Raw genomic sequence first — 16,986 nt, forward strand, 5'->3', positions numbered from 1 at the left:
GAAAACTTCATGCAAATGCCCATGAGGAGAACCTGGAAGTGTTTATTTAAATAACAAAGGGACATTGTCATTCTGCCTTTTTGGACTTATTTTTAAAATTAAACTTTGTAAACAGAATGCAATCTGATTCTGAGACACAATAATACTGGGGATATATTTTGTAAAGATAAAGATAAAAAAAAGATCTCTTTGCCTAGACTTTTTATTCTCTATGAAAATTGATATTTAAACTACATGTTATGAAATGGCACGTTCATTTTCTTATTTTTATTAATAGCCATTTAATAAAGAAATTCAGGCCTAATAATAAAAACTATTGGTGGATTCCACACTATGGTTTTGATTTGTGACTTATATTCATGCTTAGGCACTTGGTTGAATTATACTCTTTCCTAAGGGGCCACTGATACTAACAGTTAAAGCCATTTCCAATTCCCAGCCAGAGGACATGCAACAAACATAATTAAGTCAAACAAATGATTACTCTTCACTGTTTTTACAATTAGGATGGGGATAATGGAAAAAAAATTATTTTACTAATTTAAGGTAATATAAGATTACTCAATATTACCATCTTTCAACTCTCTTCTTTTCTCCCATTCTCCTTGTTTCTTATTTTTTCTCTCTTTTGTGTATGTGTGTGTGTGTGAGTGCATACACATTTTCTCCTGAAATTTTTTAAATTCTATTTTTATACAAGGAATAACTGCTAATTGTAGACATTATCCTACCAGTCATACAAATATCATTAATAGTACATAGCTTAACAGATAAAAAAATTACATCGTATTGTGCCTTTATTTTTGTTTGTTTGTTTGTTTGATTTTCCAAAGTGAGAAAGGGATAAGAGGCAGACAGACAGACTCCAGCATGTACTCGACCAGGATCCACCCAGCATGCCCACCAGGGGGCGATGCTTGGCCCCTGTGGGGCATTGCTCCACTGCAATTGGAGCCATTCTAGCACCTGATGCAGAGGCCATGGAGCCATCCTCAGCACCTGGACCATCTTTGCTCCAATGGAGCCTTGGCTGCGGGAGGGGAAGAGAGAGATAGAGAGAAAGTAGAGGGGGAAGGGTAGAGAAGTAGATGGGCGCTTCTCCTATGTGCCCTGGCTGGGAATCGAAATATTGTGCCTTTATATTTCAATATTTTAGAACTGTCTTTTCATGCATATATTCTTTCAATCATTTTAATGGTTCTATGGTAGTTTACTATATATTTGTATTTAACATATCTTATTGAACATTAGAGTAGTTCTGATTTTTTCTACTAAAATATCACTAGGTTTAATATTTTTGTCCAATTTAATTAATTAATTAATTCAAATTTTTAAAAGTGTAATTGGTAGAGATATAAAAGTACCCACATTTTAAAATGACTTGATGATGCTGTGAAACCATCTGAGAAAACATGTTCCAGTTTCACTTCCCACCAGCAGAATTTGAGAGTACATGAGATTATAATTGTTAACTTTTATTATAGGCCTGTGCTATGAACAATTACCAATGCTATCAGAAGCCTGCTTACATGTGTACTTTTTTTTTTTTTTACTTATGCCATTAGGCAAATTTATCAGCATTCCTTCTATCGCTAGTTATATTATACAATAAGTTATTGTATGAGTAGATTATTTGTGAATTTCAAGTCAATATATACATTAAATTTAATAAAAACCTTCATTTGAATATAAAAATAATTACAGCTTATTTTTAATCCATCAGTGAGTAGTTCTGGATTCCAGAAGATGCATTAGAATAAGTGAAATTTTATTTGAAGTGGGTCACTTTTACAGTATATCACTTCAGTCTTGTGACTCTTCCACACAGACTTTTCCTGCTTCTTCAGCCCTAAGAGTCTCATTATTTCAGTGTCCACATCTTCATATGGTGTCAGTTATCCAAGGTGCTGGAGGCAAACAACAACCAAAGAACTACCTGGCAGGACAAATTGTCTCCTCATCCATTCCAGCAGCTTTGGCCTCTCCCTATGTTGTGATGTTGATGATCCTAGCACATTGATATAAGAATGATTAGAGAATAAACTAACCACCACTAAAAATAATGAAAATCTGCAGTTCTTTGGATCACTGTAATTGGTTAGAATATCCAGTTAGTTATTCTCTGCTATACAAACTCTCTACTAATATTCATGAGCAATAGAGGATTATTCTGTTCTCAATATTCATAGAAAAGAAATTAAAAGTAAGTATGACTATGACATAAATATGTTTAATAAGTGAAGTTTCTGATGACTAATACTTTAATGTGTTGTTAAGTAATGAAATAATTTATATATTCAAAGCTTCATTTACTAAAATAGTTTGAGTCCATTATTTTTAATTAAACTCCTAATTTATAATCAATTAAATTTAAATAAAATTAAATTTAACATTAATAGGTAAAAATAAAAGGTATTCTTAGATTTCAGAGGATTTTTTTTAAAACAAAATAAGAATGAACAAAACTTAAAATATTTTGTTTTATGTAATGAAATTAAAATGCAACATATAAAATAATGGCTATATTAGAATTATCTTGGTTGTGAACATGAAAGCTATTGATTGCTTAAATATAGTATAGTTAATCTCTACCATTGGGATCAAATTATTTAATATCATCACATAGCAATCCTGTGCAGCAAATCATGAACCTGAAAAATTAACTTCATTCATTAAAGTATTTCATAATTTTATTAGGGTATCTTATAATTTCATATTTAAACTCTACCATGGGTTAGTTTTATTTAGATTTTGATATTTTCTCCCAAGTTCTCCCAAGGACAAATGTAAGTAAGTGACAAAATCATTTAAAAGTTATGTAAAAAATTGCTAAGTTTATGTAACATTTAAAAAATAATGCTTTTGGTTTATGGGATTGCATTTAGTTTGCAAAGACTGTTGCTTATGTTTTCTACCATGGTTTACATGGTCTTAGTCTTATCTGTTTGTGCTAATATTATCTATTCACACATCTCAGTCTTCTTATTTTCTCACTTTGGTTTATTTTCTCCATTGCACACAGACAAACTGTGTACATGTTTTTATGTACATGAGACAGTATTTTCTCTAGTAATGCTTAGTTATAATTCTTCATTTCTTGTTTTCCTCTATTCATGTATTTGACCTGTACTTTATTTGTCTAATTGCTTTCAGATTTAAATGAACCTAAAAATTGGAATAATATTACCTATTATTTTTTCTCATTATTATAGAATTTTTGAGTATTCTTATTTTTCTTTTTCTGGACATCCAATTGTTCTTTACTTTTGTTACATTACAATTTTCTCAAATAGAGTTAGTGCCATGGGTTTAAATTCCCATGTCTTCCCACCTGTGAGACTACTCAGCTTGTTTAACCTCATTCCCTCAGTCTTCTCATCATCCACATGGAGCTAATAATTACATCGACATCATGGTTGATGTTTTAGCACTAAGTAAAATCATTAATGTAAAATATCACATATTTCATATATAGCAAAACTTCAGTAAAGCAACTCTGATTACTATGATTGCTTTTGTTGTTCTACTTTGAATGCAATAAAGATATAGCCAGGCTTATTAATACGCTGAACTAAATTATAATACTTATTATAAAATAGTAAACTTTCAAGGCATCTTATCAAGGTGATGTTGAATATCTTTTCTTTATAAAAGCTTGGTCCAAAAGCCAGATCCAAGCAGAGATCTAGGAAAACACCACTCACTTTCACGTTTTGAGGCAACAGCAGTTATACCAAGCAATGAGAATTGCAAACATTGTGGCATCTAAACCAGTATTGGTATTGTAGTCTTTTCCTGTGCAAAGCAGTAAGTATGAATGAAGGGGAAAAGAATCTAATCTCCTTTTCATCTTATGCCAAGGCCCAATGTAAGTATGGTAAGAGTATTTACATGCCAGGAAATCAACACATGATCAAATATAGCATCTCCTCTGAGACTGAGGCCGAGCAAAACCACCATCATTACCATCTCTGATGAACACTCAGTGGACCACAAAAAAAAAAAAAAAAAAAAAAAAAAAAAAAAAAAAGACTTTTATTGCTGTCCTTGCAGTTTCATTTTATAGCTGTGTATTTTTTCAAAAATAAGTAGTAAATATTATTAAACAGTCATGAGAGAGATGGCTGCTATTTAAGGTATAGAATACAAATGATTTTGCATTCTGTATATTCAATAACTTAATGACTTAACTATCTTGGGTGGGAGATCACACAATTACTCGCCATAATGACCAGTATCCCAGATTTTCTTTTACATTGCCAATATAAATTTTCTCTCTTTATCACAATATATATATATATTTAAAATTACTAGGTAATTTGTTACAGTTTTTCATTCAGGAAATATTACCAGTTGTGTTGATTGACAAAAAGTATAATCAATGGATAACATTAAGGAGAACCAAATCACTTCTGTTAGGGAAATGATGAGTTTTGAATGCCTGACTCTCTTTGGATACTGGGTAAGATTTAGGTGGGAGAGACGTGCAAGTCTGTGTTAAAAATTCTTAGGTATAGAACTTCTGTAGAATGGAGTGACAGATGTAAAAACAGAGAGGTGCAGGAAATTTAGGGGACATTGAATTTAAAATTTTAGTGAAAAGTATAGTAAGCCCTTTGTAGTAGAAGACAGTGCTATGCTGAGAAATTTGGTAAATTTCTATTCAATAGTAAATAATTGGAGATAATTGGAGGAACAAGGTAGTAACAGAAATGCAAAATATATGGAAGAGAAGGAAGCTTGAAATCATCTCTTAACCCCTCAATTTACTGATGAGCATACTGTGAGGCCTATAGAAGGAAAGCAACTGGAAGCTCCAATAAACTGCTTGGGTGTCATATTAGAATTATCACGTATTCCTAGGCTTCAGATAACTTATTTGATATTCTGTTTAGATATTTTTAAATAGTTTACCTATTTATTTAGTGGGAGGAGCTTACTCTTCAAATGGTTTTCAAATAGAAACATAAATTTTAACTTTGCATTCCTGCTGTGAGGCTGTTTGCCAAACTGAAAGATTGATTCACCGTTGCTCCTCTAAAGTTGCTTCATGCACTTGGAGCACATTGTAGTAGAAAGAAGCAGATTTCTGGTGCCAAAACATTTCAGTTAAAAAAAAAAATCAAAGATGAGCTTCCACCTATTTACAAGATTGTATTTCTGCTCCTTTATTCTTTCATCTGTGTTGCAAATATTTAAACAAAAAAAGCAAATGTCATCAGCTAAAGATTATGAGAAATTTATTGTGCAAACAGGACTCTAGACATCAAAGCTGGTGAGTAGACTGCCCTTTATTAGGTGTGAATTCAAGTTCAATCTTTAAGGTAGTTACTATACATCAAATTAAACAAGATACCTTTCTTCTAAAATCACACTTTTTGGTAGATGCTTTCTTTGCAGTCTTTTTTTTTTTTTAATGCCAGTATACTAAAATTGCCCTTCAGAGGTATCTCTTTGAGAGAATCAATGGGAAATTGAAAAACATATATGTTAAAGCAAGAGAAGACATACAGAGATAAAGCATAGAAAGATCATTGTTTTAAATTATTTTTTGCCTTAATTATTTCTAAGTATCTCAGTGCAGCAGAACACACGAAATTAAATTTTTAAAAAAATGAAATTATTTGACCCATGCCAACCTCACTGGAATTAATGGAAAGCACCTGCATATCATATAACGTCCAATACACTAAAACATTCTATCAGTGAAATTAATGAGTTAAATCATCACATCTTAAAGTGCCCGGCACACTACAAATCTCAATAAGCCAAATTCTTAGACTCCCCGATATCTCAATCCTAGGTTCTGTCTCTATATCTAAGAAATCTGCAATTTACTTCTGAAGACAATGTTGACTAATTATCCCATTCCAGCCGCCAAAGAATTGGTAGAAAGGGTCAGCAGCCACTGTGAGCGATATAGGTGTTTAAGAAACTAGTCATCCAGCAGCCGAGCCTGGGAATACGTGGCAATGTGATGAAAAGGTTGTTGATGCCATTAGCCTGTAATGGGCCGCAGATGATATGCCGAACCAAGGAACCCGCTGCTCTAAGGGTGGCAGAAGGAGCTGGGGCTGGTGTTCCTTCCGCCTCGCGGGAGCCCCGGTCCTCGCTCGCGTCGTCAGGAGGATTCTCCGGGCTAATTATCCGGGGAGAGAGACGCGCCTTTCCGGGAGACCGCTAGGCAACACTCACCACGGCAGCCTCCAGATTACTTCCCTCCGTGGGTGTGTGACTTCGCCTAAGCAACTCACACTTGCAGTCGATCCGCACTGCAAGGCTGCCCGCAGCAGAAGGAGGGGCACTGGGAGGAGGAGGAGGGCGGGGCGGGAGGTGCGGAGTGGAGACGCGGCGGAGACGGCGGAGCTCCAGACACAGCGGGAGCGCGCGGGCCGGTGCAGTTGGCACCGCGGCCCCGCAGCCGCGCACACAACGCCGCCGCCGCCGCCAGCAGCGGGGACCGCCGCCGCCGGGCTCCGCGCTCCTGCCGGCTCGCCGCCGTCCGTTCCTCCCCTCCGCGGGGCTCAGCCCGCAGCTATTTCCTCTGCCAACCGCTTTGAACTCTGCATCTTTTCCTCTGCTCTCCTGTCTCGTAGTTTCCCCGCTCGCATTTTCTCCACTCCTCTTTCTGTAGCTTAGCTATCCTGCTTTTCCTCTCATCTTTTTTATTGAGGCTTTCTCCTTAAGATGACTTGTCTTCCTTACCCTCGTCCACCTCAACCCTGACGACCAAGAAGGAGCCTTTATCTTTCCCCCCAGAGGCAGTACAAATACCTCAATCCTCAAAATCATTCCGCGGAGGTAAAGGCGCAGGACGCAGGACCTTCTCGATACCCTCTCAGTCCGACCCAGGGCCGAACCATCCACCTTAATCAGTATTTCTGCGAACCCCGCCGGAGAGGAGGCAGACGGGAGCCGGAGCAAACTTCAGCGGCTCCGAGCGCCGCGGTCCCGCATTTACGGGAGTTGCGTGCCAGAAGGCGAGGACCCCACGGGGAACCAGGAGGAGCCGCGAACCTCGCGCCCCCTCGGCGAGGCCGGAGCAGTGGACTGAGCCGCGCGGGACAGCAGAGGCGAGGCGCGAGGAGAAGATGTGGGGCTCGGGGCCCCAGGGTGCGGGACGCCGGCGGCCCCCGGGCGGCGGCGGCGACTCCCCCCGCACCCCTGCGTCTCTGGCCGGCTGCTCCTCTGCCCCTCACCGGGCCCCCCTCTGGACGTGCCTTCTCCTGTGCGCAGCGCTCCGGACCCTCCTCGCCAGCCCCAGCAACGAAGGTAGAGCGGCGGGGGGTGAGCGCCGCGACCGGGGCGGAGGGGCGGAGGGGCGGGCGGGACCTGGAAGTGCGGGGCTGGGCGCGCTGGACGGCGCTGCGGGAGACGAATCTCCCTGCTCGGCTGGAACCCGCGTGCGGTCAGCGTTCGCTGGCCTCTTGCTCGCTCTCTGCTGTCTCTGGCTGTATTGTTTGACAGGAGCGGTCAGCACCACCACGGAAACAGGGTGCTGGGCGAGCGGCCTGCCTGCGCCGGGGGCTGCTGGGGCGGCGAGGAAGTTGGAAGCCAGAGGCGGAGAGGCGTTGGAGCCTCTCGCTGGGCGGTTGGGTGCGGCAGAGGCTCACGGAAGCGCCGGGGAAGTGCCGTTTGGGGCTTGGAGGAGTGGGAACTGTTGGAAGCACCAGAGACAAGGATCTCGGAGCGGTGGGGCTTTCAGAACCCGTTATTCAAGGCTGATGATGGGAAACATTGTGGGGGTGGCTGGGTGTTTTTATTTGGAGGGAAAGTGCCTCCTGGGAGCTGTTATTTAGGGCATCGCCAGCTGCTATTCTGGGGTGTGTGGCGAGAGCTCTCATCTCCCAAGGGAGGAGATGATGAAGGGCTGAAGGCGCCCTGCACTGTAGGATGCCTGTCACTTTGCGGGGTGCAGAATCCCACTGAGGTGCAAGGGGAAGATGGGGAGGTGGGACGCCGAGAAAGGCAGAGGGGGCAGGGGCGTGTCGCTGCCAGGAAGTTGCCACCGGACCCCACTGGGACGTGTCTCTCTGGGTTTGGGTTAGAGAAAAGCCCCCCTGGGGCCCGGCACCGGATCCTGGAGTCCCCAGCGCGCCTCGCTTTGCCCGGGACCCAGAAGACTTTCCCCGCCTGCTCCTGGGAAAAGAGGGCCGGCCGGTGGCAGGCGCAGCGCCAGGGCTCCGCTGGGTGCTCCGCTGGGTGTTCCACTGGGTGCTCCCGGAGCCGTGTGCAGCCCCTCGGCCTGCCACAGCCTGGCCGGGGGCCCTGACCTCACTCCTTCACCCGGGCCCGGCTCTGTGCTCCGGTCTCAGCTCCAGGACGAGGACGCATTCCTTTAGGGTGGAGGTCAGCATCTCAGACCCTGACCTCAAGGAGCGGTCAGCACCACCACGAAACAGAAAACACTAACTCCTTTCTGAAAGGCTGGGATTTCGATTTGGGGCTCCGGATGCCAGGAGTGAGGCGTGAGGCACAGAACCTTAGAAATGTCCATGCACTCCTAGGGCAGGGGACGCTGGAGCGGCAAGAGGAAGCAGCGGAGTCGTGTGTGCCTTCGCAACTAGCACGGGTTTTGTCTTGGCTGCAGAGGAGGCGGGCGCTGAGCTGCTTTCGGAGCGCCGCCAGCTCCCAGGGAACCGTGTGAAAGCAGGGCAGATGGAGACTCCCTACCCCACGAACTTCTCTCTTGAATTCCTAGTTTAAAAAATATATGATTCATGGGATTATATGTAGTTTGACATCCTATCTGCATGCAATCTCCCATGTTTAATCTAAGCAATCTGCATTTTCCCTTCCCCATAAAGTTGAAAAAGTGTCATCTGAAGTCGTGCTCCTTTTACTAACGTCTGCTCTTAGATTCATTATATTAGAAGTCCAGGGATTATTAACAGGGTTAGGAGTCCTTCTATTAAATGTCTTATTCCACCAGAAGGGGCATCCTGGTTTGGATTTAAAGAGTAATAATAATATGCATTCTCTCACGTTCCCATTATATTTATTTATTTATTCCAGGTGTGATGGGGGAAGGAGAGTATGTAGAGTTGAAAGGGAGAGTGGCTCTTGGGTAGAGACGGGGAAGAAATAAAGTACCAGGGAGGAGTCCTCTCAGTAGAAATGTGGGCCAAGACTGTGTGGGGAGAAAGAGGAGGCAGAGGAAATGTAAGGAAGCGAGGAAGTAGCGCTGGTCTCCTGAAGTGTTGTAAGTGGAGCTTGAATCTGGCGGACGTTGGCTTAATCTATGAGCTTGGCACCCACGGGATGTGTTGTCCTTACCCCAGCTAGTCTAACACACAGCAAAACTTGAGCTACAGTGGGAAGGGACTTGGAGGGTTCTAACCAAAAATGAATGATACTTTACCACTCACTGCTCTAAAGACACTAAAAATAAAGGCACATCTGCTGTTTGGTGTACATTTTGTAACTCACTATTTTATGTAATTAAAAATAAAGTCTTATTAATATATATGACTTCATCTCATTCATCCTTTCTCTGCCCAACACAGTTTTCCATCTTTCCCTCAGTATCATCTCAGACCTTTATTTCTGTTCTTCTCTAAATTTTATTTATTCTCTTCGTTCTGTTCCTCCATGGCAGTGTTATAAGTCAAACAACAAGAATATATTAAGATATTTATAGTATCAGTCAGTTTATTTATTTAAAGATTCCGATTGGAGTTTTTCAGCTTGTTTTTGATTATTTCTGGAGTGACTCTGGACTAACAGGGGTAGAAAAATTTGATGAATGCATTGCATCCATTAATAACTTGCTCGCATATGCTTTGCTTTCTACAATGTATGGATGCTTAGTGACTTTCCAGACCTTGGTGTGTGTGTGTGTGTGTGTGTGTGTGTGTGTGTGTGTAATATAGTGCTTCTATATGTGACAAAAAATAATTTAAAGGCAGATAAAAATAAATGTGAGTTGACATTTATAATTTTGAATCCAGTCATTTAAAAAAATTTACTTTGATAGATATAAATAAACAAAATTGGACAGAAAAAGCCAAATATATATCTCAAATCTTGAATTGATATGCAATGCATGTTAGAATATGTTAGGTAAAAAACAATAAGAGGAAAATGTATTCTGTAGCCTGAATTCTAAGATAAGTATATCTTTTGTTGTCTTATTATATACATTAGTCATAAATTATCTGTGGAAGAAACATTTGAACTACAGTGAAATACACAAAATATTTTTTTATTACAAAATGATTCGGAGATGTATTTAGCAAGAAACTTAGCTAAGATTGATCAAGCGGGACAAGTATCAGAAAGTATATCAACAAGTGAAAATTTTAACAGATTTAATAAGTAAAGGGAACGTGTCCATGTTATGAATACTGGAGGTGGCCCTGAACTTATTCAATAACTGCCACTTTTTGCTGTCTGGAGATATATTTGTAAACAAGCATTATTTGACAAGTGCTTTTCACAGCAGGGATTCTTGGCCAATTACCCTTGAACAGCTCTGCATTGAAAATGATTCACCCGCAGTGAATCAAGCTTAATTCATTGAAACTACAGTCAGTAATGTCCCAGTAAAGTGCTTCTGACAGTTGTCAGCAGTTTGTATTTGGAAAGTCCAGCATCTGGTCTCTGAATGTTTTGTATATCTGAGAATGTGTGATAGAGAAGGTCTGAGGGGTGAGGGGATGGCAAAGGGCAAAAAAGAATTGGGGCTAAATTGTTCGAAAAACAGTCATAAAATTGTAAATGTTTTCAATGAAAAGAAAGAATAGAAAGAATATTTGTTTTAGGGTTTTTCTTGGTTAATAATAGGACCAGGCCCATAAAACAGATTGGAGGACAGAACAGATTTGTAAAACTGCATGGCTTTGTTTTGTGTGTCTTGTCATCCTGTTGTAACTCATTTCCTTTTCGATAAAGTGGCAGAACCCCACAGAAAAGGGAAAGTAAAATCATTCCCTCACCAGGACTCCACTAAACAAAAACGAAAGCCATTACCCCTATTTCAATCCTAGATTGTTGGAACTATGAGGGACTATGAAGAGTTTTGGCTCTTTGCATTATAAACCATGAAAGGAAGACAAAAAGTTGAGTCTTGAAATTCTAAGGTTTTTTTTTTTTTTTTTTTTTAGGTAGACAAATATATTCTTAGGTGTCAGGGTGACAAGTAAGAGGATTTCTTTTCCTCATCTAAGACAGAAAAGAAGGTGGGCAGTTCCTGCATTAGCCATGGAAAATTTCTTTTGATTAAAATTTTTTTTGTAATATTGTCATTTCTATATATTATTAATTTTTCATTTTAATTGACAAAGAATATAACTGGTATATAAAAAAGCGTACATTTTTATACTTAAAAATGAATTTTTATCATTATATTATCAATATTCTACAAACCATGACCATTTGGAGTATTTTTACTTAAAATATCAAAATGAGATGATTATTTACAGACCAACATCTCCAAACTATATAAATATTAAACTTTATTCAATATTTCTATTGTAAAAATAACTATGCTATAGTTATTTTCACTGAATTTTTGTGGATTAACTTGACCAAATTCAATTTTCTTTGTTTGGAGTGCTTAATTATATCTTTGCTTGTTGACTAATTAATTTCTCTTTTATTTGTAAGGACACTTTATACCTTTGATATGAAAATAGAATATATTAAATATTATTAACTATAGTTATTTTTCCTTTTATGAGTCAAACCTAATATTTTTAAAGGATAAATCTGCTGTTAGTATCTCAAAGAAATAACTAGTGTCAAAAGTGTTAATAACTCTTTATACTTTATTTTTTCAATTTAAATTAGCTAATATATTCCATTTTACTAATGAAAAGTTTGGATTTAAGTTAACAGAGGTACTTAATTATTCAAAGATGATTATGGCACTTTTAACAATCTTAAAATAGATTTATAACTGTTTTCATAAAGCTTAAAAATTAACTGAACTTTGAATATCTCGCCTTGCTTATGTCACTAAAAATTTATTGCACTATTCTTTTCTTTTTCAGACATGAATTTTGACTACAAAAGCAATATGAAAGCTAAAAAATGTATATTGTTACCTTAGAGACTCAGAATAGCTCTTTCTTTCTGTTATCTGTGATGAACATATTTTTATCTGTAGAGTGGAATAGCTCCTACTGGTATGCTCCACTGGGTAAATACACATTTAATTATTTTATCAAAATGTATAGGATCAGGTAGTAATTTCTTTAAAAGAGTTATCCTCATCTGATGTACACATAAACAAACCTGATGGTATTTTAAACTGACATTAAAAAACTTATCATATGTTCTACCACAGACCAGATAGTACACTTATATTTCTATGGGTGTATATAAGGGTAGCTAAAAAATGAATTGAGTTCTAAAGACTTTGGAGACAAACTAAAATGCTTCACATTTAAAAAATGTTTAATAATATTTATCTATAATATAATAAACAAAATGGGTTTATTTGGGGAGATATATAGATATAAGAAACATTAAAAACAGGAGAATCTCTGACCTGTACACTATAACTTTTAAAGCACTATGTAGCAATTAGAAAACTGTAAGATTTAAGAGTTACTCATTGGGAAAATCTTGTCTAAATAATTGGTTCCATTGAAAGTGTTTAATTAAAATGTAAATGATTCACTTTTAAGAATATAGTTTTGCACTGCCAAAACAATTAGCATGAGTACATAGGGAAGTCTACTTTTTCCTATTTTGTTTCTAATTTTCTACACATTTTATTTATTCAGGGTTAAATAGATTTTAAAGTGTTTAACAAGACAAAAATTTTTTTTGAACAAGAAAAAATGTTTCAGAATTTTAAATCAGAATTTAGAACACAGCTCATTTTTGATAATACATTTAGGAACATATGCAAGGTGGCACACTGAAGAACTTGTCTTAAAAATACTAGTAGGATCACTGATGCCATAAATTGTCCTATGAAATAGGTACTTATAAATCCAGTTACATATAGGTACTTATAAATCAAGTTACATATAGATAGTAACAGGTATTCTTTAATATTAAAATGATTAAAATTTACATCTATCAATTTCACATATAGTAGAAGATTTATCCATTCTATTTTTTATCATGTAAAATCACAATATAACTCTAATTTAAAATGTATATTACAATAACTATGAAAACAAATTATTTAACATATATTTCTAATTAATGAATTTTATGAGATATAGAGATTTTTAAATTTCCTTTTAGCTTCTTGCATTGCCAAAGTAAAAAAAAAAATCATTGCCTGATAAAATCTGTTAGTGTAAAACTAAAAATAAGAAAATAAAAAGAAAAAGCATTATAATTTGAATTGTATCTGGTGAAAGGTCTAGTAATTTGGTAATTTATGGTCATGTATTTTTGTTTGTCTTCTAAAAGCTCAAATTTTTCATTCAGTATCTATAATGAGAATCCCAGTCATGGCCAAGTTATAAAATGAAACTAATTTAGTAGCTATATCACTTGGAGTTTTAAAAAACAATGTGGATAGCATGATGGCCTTTATTAACTGCCATTTGATGTTAGTAGAATTTTTAAATGACTTTTTTTATCTTTAGTGATTTAAATAAATCATAAGGAATCCTCTCTGCTGTTTAAAGGTTGCCTGAAAATTCTCTAAAAACTACGTGTGAGCTTTGCCTTTCAAGTACAACTTACAACCTATTCTAGCTACGGAAAACCTAGTAGATTCTGTTCATAATTAAACTTTACTTTAGCTCTTATTTTCCTATAGATTTCCCGGCCTTTAATCTATGATCAGTTTATGTGTAACTTTGTCAAGATCATTTAAATTATCTCTTAAATTATTGTTCATCAAAGTCGAACCTAGATCATAAATTATTTCTTTTGTATGTTCCAGCAACTTATAGTTCATAGCTTTAATTGTGGTGCATATATGAGACAGAGTATGGTAACTTCACTGGAAGTTAGTATATATGCAAATGGATAAGTTTAGGGGTATGTGAAAGGTCATGGTGAGGCTAGAAGAAATACTGGGAGGAATATCAAGATGAACTTGATTTTAATAAAAATGCTTGGTTTTTATTTTATTAAAAAAATACCAAACGTACACACAAGCACTCATATACACAACTACTTTGTAATTTTATATTTGATTCATTCTGATTCTGAAGATATATTCCATCTAATAAAAATAAAATAACTCCCAGTTCTTTTCATTTCACTCATTTAGGATTTTTCCTTCTATTTCTCTGTAAGCTGTTTTGTTGAGTTATGCCAAATACTTGTGGCATTAGACACCCCACCGACTAAATAATTGAAATTAAAGTATCTGTGATAATTCTAATTCTGTTTTAGTGGCTGGACTATTGCCCAAACCATCTTCTACATCTGTCACCTGTCTTTGCTTCTAACTAAACTTGGACCATAACTCTGTGAAGTAAATGATTCTGGTATAAAAAAAAAAATTCAAGAGCCAAAACCCCGGGGTTGAAATATTTTGTATATGTTTTGTGAGAAATAGTTCTATCTGTAAACATGTTTCAGAGTAAGTATTCGGAGAAATAGAGAAAATACAGTCTGTTCTTTTACTCCTTTATTAGTAGTATCTTTTTTCTCTTATAATAATTTGACACTCACATATTCCTTTCCTTTCTTTCCATCTTCCCCTCTTTCCCTTAGTCCCTCCATCCTTCTTTTTCTTTCTTTTTTACATGCATGTTTTATTTTAAAACACTTTTTAATAGAAGTATAACTTACAGCAAAGTTCAGAAATCAAAAGTATACACATTGATTAATTTCTCCTCAAAAGACACATTTCATCCTTCTTTTCTCTCCCTCCTTCCCTCCTTCTTCTCACCTTCCCTATCAGACAATCCATTCACACATTCATACTAATTCCAAAGAGGGTAAGAGCCACGCATGTTATGTCTCACACTCATATATACAAACCCTCTTTATTTTTATATTTGTTTTCAAGAGATATTGTGATTTCTAATTGGGAGATAAGACAATATAATAGTCTTCTGTTTCATAAATCATGGAACACAGTATCTAAAGGTAAAGAGTACATTGTGTCAAACCAAGTCATAGTTGTGTTTTTTTTTCTTTAAAAACCAAAAGTACAAGAGTTTGAGATGTCTCTGTGAGTTCTGTTTCTTATAGCTCACTTATTTACTTTGCCCTGGATGTCCCATCCTGTTCCAGGATGCTTGTTAATGTCTTTTCTGTGGAAAGACAAACTCAGCAGGTAGATCCTGCTGGCACCAGTTCAGCCCAGCAGCCCACAGCAGGAGTTTTCTCTGTGAGCCAAGTTCTAACTTTCACCCGGGGCTCTGGCTCAGTATGCTAGCTGGACAGGCTAACCGCCTGGTCTTGTGGAAGATGACAAGGAGCCCTCTTCTTCCTTGAGTTTCACTTTAGGCAGTGTAGTGATGTGATAATAAGTCTCCTAGAAGGAAGTACAACAAGCCTTTGGATAAAGTAGAAAAGACGTGGAAACTGCTGCGTGTGAAAGATTTTAAAGGTGGTCTAGTTTCAAACCATCATATTAGATTTTTCTGCAAATGGAGAACAACAGATTTAATTTTGCAGATTTGGAATCAGTTTGTCAAACAAGGAAGGGAAAGAACTTAATGTTATGGAATTACAGGGGGAAAAAATGAAGAAGGCATAAAAACAAAGCACTGCCTTTAAAATTCAGAACATGAACTAGTCATTTTTGTTGGTGGTAGTGTTTTTCTTTTTGTTTGTTTGTTTGTTAAGCTCCATCACTTACTATAAGCTCTGTGAACACTCATTTTGTTATTTTTTCTCCTTGACCTCAGTTCACTTTCTTGTAATTTGGTGCTACCTACTTTACATAATTATTGTGGAGAACAAGCACAATGACACAGTTTTCTAATTGGTAGAGCACTACTCAAATGGAAGTTAGAGGAATAAAGCTGATTAAAGCTCTGCATAGTTTGTGTATGTAAACACTCCTTTCGCTGAATAAGGATCAAAATATATGAAAGCACAAGGTGCACCAGTTTTGTGGATATAAGCTTATTATATGTGCAAAGACTTCTTTCAGAAAAGGAATACAGAAAGATCTTACTTTTGCAAATGTAACAGAAAATGGAACACTTCCTAGTACCCCAGTGGCATGGAAATTATCCATGTCATCCAGGGCCCTATAGCTCAATTTTAATTAAGCTCACAATAATAGTGCCTCTCACTGGGTAGTGCCAATGGGAGACGTAAAGACCATGAAATGATCTCTGCCATATATCAGTGGAATGGCCTTGAACCATTCACCTCAGATTTGACATAATTAAAATGAAGTGTTAACTTACACTTACAGGGTTACTGTAAAAATAAAATAAGGATGTATGTATGTTGCCTGGTAGAATTCCTAGGTACACAACAAATATTAATTTTTGTCTTTCCTCACCACTAAATATAGGATATTTGAGGTATGATTTCACAATCATAGTTTATCATCTCCCTTGTTTTGGGTGATTATAGGGAATCTGGGACAGGGGAACAATTCAACCAAAATAATTGCATATGTAAATTTTTTATATAGCTTTTCAAAATAAAAATCAGTCACACGATGTTCTAATTTTCCGCTACTTTCCCCATTTAATATTGAACGCTGGGATTTGACTAGGCATTAAAGGCGAAACCATTAGTATAAGGGTCATGGGTTGTAAATCTTGAAATTTACCTCACTATTTCATAGGTAGAGGTCAGATGTTGCTTTGTAGCTATAAAACATATCAATATATATCTTCAAATATTTTAAATACTTAGTCCTCGCATAGTATGTTATCCATTGTACTACATATCAGGAACTTTCAACCAGCATGCCACAAGAATTTTTAAAACATTCAATACTTGCCTATTTAGTCAGGGCCACTGACCTCTTTTTCCTTAGATTGTCAAATAAAAAAAATGACAACACCAACACAACATTAGCTGTGTGGAGTGGATTAGTTAAAATTATATCAGTTTGTTTTTTTTCAGATTGACAATAATATATTTTTT

General features: G+C 37.2%; 1 protein-coding gene across 5 annotated transcripts in view; it reads left to right on the forward strand.

The window, feature by feature from the left end:
* The first annotated feature begins 6,996 nt into the window (after nt 1-6,996).
* EPHA5 (EPH receptor A5) overlaps nt 6,997-16,986 on the forward strand; it is a 375,839-nt gene continuing 365,849 nt past the window's right edge. For 4 of the 5 annotated variants that reach the window (XM_066279316.1, XM_066279315.1, XM_066279317.1 and 1 more), the window contains exon 1: nt 7,003-7,272. In XM_066279316.1, the coding sequence (XP_066135413.1) occupies nt 7,092-7,272 (181 nt within the window). In that variant the 5' untranslated portion in view covers nt 7,003-7,091. Of the gene's footprint in view, nt 7,273-16,986 lie in introns of all 5 variants that reach the window. The other variant, XM_066279318.1, reaches the window with a different exon arrangement.

This window comes from Saccopteryx bilineata, chromosome 5, assembly GCF_036850765.1.
Source record: "Saccopteryx bilineata isolate mSacBil1 chromosome 5, mSacBil1_pri_phased_curated, whole genome shotgun sequence".
Lineage (NCBI taxonomy): Eukaryota > Metazoa > Chordata > Mammalia > Chiroptera > Emballonuridae > Saccopteryx > Saccopteryx bilineata.